The 7,810-nt window shown below is 55.2% G+C and overlaps 2 protein-coding genes across 4 annotated transcripts in view; both read right to left on the reverse strand.

Annotated features, from left to right (window-relative positions):
• Positions 1-5,903, reverse strand: part of IKZF3 (IKAROS family zinc finger 3) — a 29,403-nt gene extending 23,500 nt beyond the window's left edge. For 2 of the 3 annotated variants that reach the window (XM_075580144.1, XM_075580143.1), the window contains exons 1-3: positions 5,717-5,903; positions 2,431-2,535; positions 637-903 (exon numbers count right to left, since the gene is read on the reverse strand). In XM_075580144.1, the coding sequence (XP_075436259.1) occupies positions 637-903; positions 2,431-2,535; positions 5,717-5,756 (412 nt within the window). In that variant the 5' untranslated portion in view covers positions 5,757-5,903. The remainder of the gene's footprint in view (positions 1-636; positions 904-2,430; positions 2,536-5,716) is intronic. The other variant, XM_075580145.1, reaches the window with a different exon arrangement.
• Positions 5,896-7,810, reverse strand: part of LOC142473206 (receptor tyrosine-protein kinase erbB-2-like) — a 9,609-nt gene continuing 7,694 nt past the window's right edge. Inside the window, 1 exon segment of the mRNA XM_075580409.1 lies at positions 5,896-5,907. Coding sequence (XP_075436524.1) covers positions 5,896-5,907 — 12 coding nt within the window.

Raw genomic sequence — 7,810 nt, forward strand, 5'->3', positions numbered from 1 at the left:
AAGCGGGGGTAACCCTGACACGGACGCTGTAAGCGGGGGGTAATCCTGATACGGACGCTGTAAGCGGGGGGTAATCCTCACACGGACGCTGTAAGTGGGGGTAATCCTCACACGGACGCTGTAAGCGGGGGTAATCCTGACACGGACGCTGTAAGCGGGGGTAATCCTGACACGGACGCTGTAAGCGGGGGGGGAATCCTCACACTGACGCTGTAAGCGGGGGGGTAATCCTGACACGGACGCTGTAAGCGGGGGTAATCCTCACACGGACGCTGTAAGCGGGGGGGTAATCCTGACACGGACGCTGTAAGCGGGGGTAATCCTGACACGGACGCTGTAAGCGGGGGGGTAATCCTCACACGGACGCTGTAAACGGGGGTAATCCTGACACGGACGCTGTAAGCGGGGGTAATCCTCACACGGACGCTGTAAGTGGGGGTAATCCTCACACGGACGCTGTAAGCGGGGGTAATCCTCACACGGACGCTGTAAACGGGGGTAATCCTGACACGGACGCTGTAAGCGGGGGGGGGTAATCCTCACACTGACGCACGAGGAAAGCGGGCGTCAGCTTCAGGCCCAGCCCCGTGCCGGCGGCGGTACCCCGGAGCAGCTCTGCGGAGAGAGTATAGTTACCGGTGTGACTTCTCTTGTGCACCAGTAGCACATTGAGGCTGTTGCACGCCAGGCCGCAGATGTCGCAGTACATCTTCCCCACGCCGGGCCTGCCGATGTCGTAGGGGGAACCGTGCCTCTCCAGCTGGACGCTGTCGCACGGCGGCCAGTCCGAGGCGTAGCCATACGCCGTGTCCAGCTCCTCCTCCGGGCGCTCCGATGCGTCCGCTTCCGGGGACGCCTTCCCACCGCCGCCGCCAAACTCCTCTTTGATTTTCACCGAATCCTCTGGGGGTTCGGGAGGGCGAAAACAGAAGTTTGTTTTTTTACCGTCAGCGATGTAACGTGCAGCGCTTTACAAGTGCGCATTTAAGGCGTCAAAAATGGCTCTCTCAGCGGAGAAGCGGTCTGAGAAGAGGTCAGGGGCTCTCAGAAGAAAGGGGCGTCCAGTTTCGGGGGGCTCCTGCCTGCCCCCTTTTTTTTCCCTCCTCGGGTTCATTCCCAGCAGAACATTTTTTTTTTGCGCGCTTGTTTTTAAAAATGGATGGAGCCGTTAATTACGTCGCGTGACAAAATAACGAACTAAGCGCCCCCCGATCCATCCGCATCTCCTGCGGTCGAGGCACGCAACAACTACGATATAACGTTATGTTAGCGCCGGTAACACATCGCGGCGGAGGTGACTGTGTGTGTGTGTCAGAGCCTGTTATAGCAACCCAGTTGCAATACATATACACACACACACACATACACACACTTCAGTGTCAAATACACACACACACACACACACACACACACTTCTGTGTCAAATACACACACACACACACACACACACACACACACACACACACACACACACACACACACACACACACACACACACACACACACACTTCAGTGTCAAATACACACACACACACACACACACACACACACATACTTCAGTGTCAAATACACACACAATACAGTATATATTGACGTAGTTAGGGTTGACCAGCAGTGTCATGTAATTTAATGTTTTATATCTCACTGCTATGATTTTCGTTTTATTTCTTTAATAAAAAAAAAGGACATTCCTAGGCGTCCCATTAAATCACAGAAAACATCTTTTTGGGATCTGGAATAAAGCTTCCTCTAGGTATACAGTCCACATATGCATACCGAGGAGAACGGCTTTATCGCAAAGGCGGCGCGGTGCGCGCTCACGGCGCTATGTACCGCCTCTCTGTCTCCGCGTGTGTTCCTGTCTGACCGAGATCATTAATAAACGCAGCAATAATAAAATACCCCCCCACCCCCCGCGTAGGCGTCCGCCGCGCAGTTAAAGCTACGCTGCCCACCTGCAGCTCTAACGCCGGAATGGAGTCGGCGCCGTTACGCACACAAGAGTGGGACGTTATCCCGGAGCGGCCCGCAGGTCGGTGGCGAGCTTCTCGCGTTGCACCCGGCATTATTGGCGACGACGCAGTTTTTTTTTCTTTTCTCGTGGGTAGCACAGGCGCGCGCGCGGGGTCGGAGGCAGAATGACCTTTTAATCTAGGTCGCTGGAGAAATCGGGGGCTGGCACCCAACAGATGTGGCAGCCTGCTGGGGAGTGGGCGGCCGTGTGTGCAGAGCGAGCGCTCTGAGAGACGCCAGTGGCTTGTGGCAGGAAGCGCTTAATGCAGCAAGGAGAACAGGACAGGCCAATATTGCACGATATTAGGGCGAGCAGAAAGGGGGCATACGCCCGGCGGCGGCGGGGGGTGTTACACTACCTGACTGAGGAGATGGATACAGTGGATAAATGCACCCTGGCGTTGCGTGCTCACTTACCTCTGTCCTCCTCCGCCTGAAGACGCGCTTGCTCCTCGCTCTCTGCCTCCTCATGATCGGGTGAGAGCGTCTCCTGGACTCGCTTTGCAGAACAAACACTCAGATCTGCAACGAGTCACTCACTGGTTAGAAGGTGTAATCTCGTACTATAGGCTCCTGTCCGGACACACACACAGATACACACACAGACACACAGTCAGATACACACACACAGTCACACACACAGATACACATACACAGTCAGATACACAGACACACAGTCAGATGCACACACACTGTCACACACACAGATACACATACACAGTCAGATACACAGACACACAGTCAGATACACACACACTGTCACACACACAGATACACATACACAGTCAGATACACAGACACACAGTCAGATACACACACACTGTCACACACACAGATACACATACACAGTCAGATACACAGACACACAGTCAGATGCACACACACTGTCACACACACAGATACACATACACAGTCAGATACACAGACACACAGTCAGATACACACACACTGTCACACACACAGATACACATACACAGTCAGATACACAGACACACAGTCAGATACACACACACTGTCACACACACAGATACACAGACACACAGTCAGATGCACACACACTGTCACACACACAGATACACATACACAGTCAGATACACAGACACACAGTCAGATGCACACACACTGTCACACACACAGATACACATACACAGTCAGATACACAGACACACAGTCAGATGCACACACACTGTCACACACACAGATACACATACACAGTCAGATACACAGACACACAGTCAGATGCACAAACACTGTCACACACACAGATACACATACACAGTCAGATACACAGACACACAGTCAGATACACAAACACTGTCACACACACAGATACACATACACAGTCAGATACACAGACACACAGTCAGATACACACACACTGTCACACACACAGATACACATACACAGTCAGATACACACACACTGTCACACACACAGATACACATACACAGTCAGATACACAGACACACAGTCAGATAAACAAACACAGTCACACACACAGATACACATACACAGTCAGACAAAGAGACACAGCCAGAGACACACACACAGCCAGTCAGAGACACACAGACAGCCAGTCAGAAACACACACACAGCCAGTCAGAGACACACACAGCCAGACAGAGAGACACACAGCCAGACAGAGACACACACAGCCAGACAGAGACACACACAGCCAGACAGAGACACACACAGCCAGACAGAGACACAGACAGCCAGACAGAGACACAGACAGCCAGACAGAGACACACACAGCCAGTCAGAGACACACACAGCCAGACAGAGACACAGACAGCCAGACAGAGACACAGACAGCCAGTCAGAGACACACACACAGCCAGACAGAGACACACACAGCCAGTCAGAGACACACACAGCCAGACAGAGACACACACAGCCAGACAGAGACACACACAGCCAGACAGAGACACACACAGCCAGACAGAGACACAGACAGCCAGACAGAGACACACACAGCCAGTCAGAGACACACACAGCCAGACAGAGACACACACAGCCAGTCAGAGACACACACAGCCAGACAGAGACACACACAGCCAGACAGAGACACACACAGCCAGTCAGAGACACACACAGCCAGAGACACACACAGCCAGTCAGAGACACACACAGCCAGACAGAGACACACACAGCCAGACAGAGACACACACAGCCAGACAGAGACACACACAGCCAGTCAGAGACACACACAGCCAGACAGAGACACACACAGCCAGTCAGAGACACACACAGCCAGACAGAGACACACACAGCCAGACAGAGACACACACAGCCAGTCAGAGACACACACAGCCAGACAGAGACACACACAGCCAGACAGAGACACACACAGCCAGTCAGAGACACACACAGCCAGAGAGACACACACAGCCAGACAGACACACAGCCAGTCAGAGACACACACAGCCAGACAGAGACACACACAGCCAGTCAGAGACACACACACAGCCAGACAGAGAGACACACAGCCAGTCAGAGACACACACAGCCAGAGACACACACAGGTTTAGGCTTATTGCCGAAACCATCAGAATTTAGAGAATAACGTCTGTAAAATGTGAAGTTTTTAACATTATACTGAGGGCTGAAACCAACTCAGACTTAGAACAGCTGTTGCCTCAGAGGGAGGGGAGCAGGGAGTTCCCCGGGGATGAGCAGGGGGTCCCCGGGGATGAGCAGGGGGTTCCCCGGGGATGAGCAGGGGGTCCCCGGGAATGAGCAGGGAGTTCCCCGGGGATGAGCAGGGGGTCCCCGGGGATGAGCAGGGAGTTCCCCGGGGATGAGCAGGGAGTTCCCCGGGGATGAGCAGGGAGTTCCCCGGGGATGAGCAGGGAGTTCCCCGGGGATGAGCAGGGAGTTCCCCGGGGATGAGCAGGGGGTTCCCCGGGGATGAGCAGGGGGTCCCCGGGGATGAGCAGGGGGTCCCCGGGGATGAGCAGGGGGTCCCCGGGGATGAGCAGGGGGTCCCCGGGGATGAGCAGGGGGTCCCCGGGGATGAGCAGGGAGTTCCCCGGGGATGAGCAGGGGGTTCCCCGGGGATGAGCAGGGGGTCCCCGGGGATGAGCAGGGGGTCCCCGGGGATGAGCAGGGGGTCCCCGGGGATGAGCAGGGGGTCCCCGGGGATGAACCAGCATGCATTTCAGCTCCGGGGACCCCGTGATTCCGGAGATATTTACCGGTAAAAGTGCCGCACGGCACTTCCTGGTACAGACCAATGGAAAGTCGCGGCGGACGGCGTTTCCTCTTCCCATTGGCCCACGAGACGCAGGTGATATAAAACACCATATTGTTTGAAACAGTGCATCTTCACTGGTAAATATCTTGCGAACCAACAAAGGGGGATTGTGGGGGATATGTAAATATATATTATATCCAGTATAAATGGAAGCGCTCCCTTTACACAGCCAACGTATCCCATTATCCCGGCGATCTCCCGATTAATACATCGGCACACACTGACCACACGGGGACCGGCTTAATACACACACAGTCTTCTTATGGCAACAACCACTTCTAAGACAGTCCCCGACTTTAGCCGGGGGGAGGGGGGGGCCTACGGAAGAGTCATTATTTACACAACGGCCATCGGTGGCGCCGGGGGGGGGGGGGGGTCCGTGCGTTTCTACTAGCGGCCCTGGGAAATTATCGCTCGTCTCTGCACGTCTTCCCGAGGCGGCTTTACCTGCGGGTTCTGGCTGCTCCCGGGAAGTCACCGAGTCCATACTCGTATCCGCATCTACAAGAGAGAGAGACCATGACAAGCCGTGGCTTTATGCTGCAGCTTCCTCTTTCTTGTCTGGTTTTGCTGCCGGTTGGTTGGTTTTAACCCCCTTATAGCGCCTTACATCTCAGCTCTCCTCCCTAAACATACGGCTAAAAGGAACACGCAATTACAAAAAGGACAACACAGCCACGCCCCCCTTCTCAGACCCCCCCCCACACCCCCCTTCTCAGATCCCCCCCCACACCCCCCTTCTCAGATCCCCCCCACACCCCCCTTCTCAGATCCACCCCTGCCCCTTCTCAGATCCACCCCCCCACACCCCCTTTCTCAGATCCACCCCGCGCCCCCCTTCTCAGATCCACCCCGCCCCCCTTCCCAGATCCACCCCCTTCTCAGATCCCCCCCCCCACAACCCCCTTCTCAGATCCACTCCGCCACCCCTTCTCAGATCCACCCTGCGCCCCCCTTCTCAGATCCACCCCCCCACACCCCCTTCTCAGATCCACCCCGCGTCCCCTTCTCAGATCCACCCCGCCCCCCTTCTCAGATCCCCCCCCTTCTCAGACCCCCCCCCACACCCCTTCTCAGATCCACCCCCGCGCCCCCCTTCTCAGATCAACCCCGCGCCCCCCTTCTCAGATCAACCCCACGCCCCCCTTCTCAGTTCCTCCCCCGCGCCCCCCTTCTCAGATCCCCCCCACATCCCTCTTCTCATATCCCGGCCCACGACCCCCTTCTCAGATCCCCCCCCCACCCCCCTTCTCAGATCTCCACCCCCTTCTCAGATCCCCCCTACGCCCCCCTTCTCAGATCCCACACCCCACACCCCACTCTCAGATCCCACACCCCACGCCCCCCTTCTCAGATCCGCCCCCCACAACCCCCTTCTCAGATCCACCCCACCCCCCTTCTCAGATCATCCCCCGCGCCCCCCTTCTCAGATCCTCCCCCGCGCCCCCCTTCTCAGATCCTCCCCCGCACCCTCCATCTCATATCCCCCCATGCCTTCTCAGATCCCACCCCGTGACCTCCTTCTCAGATCCCCCCTACGCCCCCCTACTCAGATCCCACACCCCACGCCCTCCTTCTCAGATCCCCCCCCCCGCACCCCCCTTCTCAGATCCCCCCCCACCGCACCCCCCTTCTCAGATCCCCCCCCCCTCACATCCCACGCCCCCCTTCTCAGATATCACGCCAGAGACAAAAACTATTAAAACTTTTTTTTTTTTTAATAAAAATACTGCAACGTGACTATTTTTGTGTGTGTAGTAAGTCTCGGAACCCCCCCCCCCCACCCCCCCCTCCCGCCTAGTTTTAACCTATTAACCTTTTCACTGCCGACAGAGCCCGCGACGCCATGGCGCAAAGACGCAGGGCAGCCGAAGGGTGGCACACCGCATGCAATAGGATGGGACACCCCTCCTGCTGTGACACTACCATGTGTTTGCGAGCGCATATCCGCCTGTTATGCGATTACTAGCACAGGTGCTTTTGAAGTGAGCCAGGCCGCTGACAGAAAATTGAACTTTGAAAGCGGTGACTCACGCGCGTCCCTTTTACCCATTCCCACGGCTCACATTATTTTTTTTTTTTTTGGTTCTGATCCAGTTACACCGCCCGAGCACCGAACGGTTTCCGGCGGACTGTTATTATCTGCGTCGGTCGATCAGCAAATATCCTGCTTCCCAGGGTTCACTAAATGGCCGCCTTTTCCGTTTCTATCGACCCGTCAGCCGGTCCGTGACTCAGCAGCTACAATGTATCCTGATATTACTAAACAGATAACATTATCTACTGTTACAGCTCGCAGCTCAAAGTGCTGGGAACGCTGGCAACAAAGGATCGCACACAGGAAAGTGTTGCAAAGATCTTGCACTGCTGGGGAGGTGGGATAAACCTGCTTATAGAAATTACAGGAGGCTTTAAAACCCATTAAAAATGGCATTAAGATTTGAATGACATTTTCTTTTTAAAGTACTAAGGGGCCTCATGCAGAGAGCAGCGCTTTTTAAAATTGGAGAGGGGAATAAAAAGTAGGTTTAATGGAGAGTT

The sequence above is a fragment of the Ascaphus truei genome, chromosome 23 (genome assembly GCF_040206685.1).
Source record: "Ascaphus truei isolate aAscTru1 chromosome 23, aAscTru1.hap1, whole genome shotgun sequence".
NCBI lineage: Eukaryota > Metazoa > Chordata > Amphibia > Anura > Ascaphidae > Ascaphus > Ascaphus truei.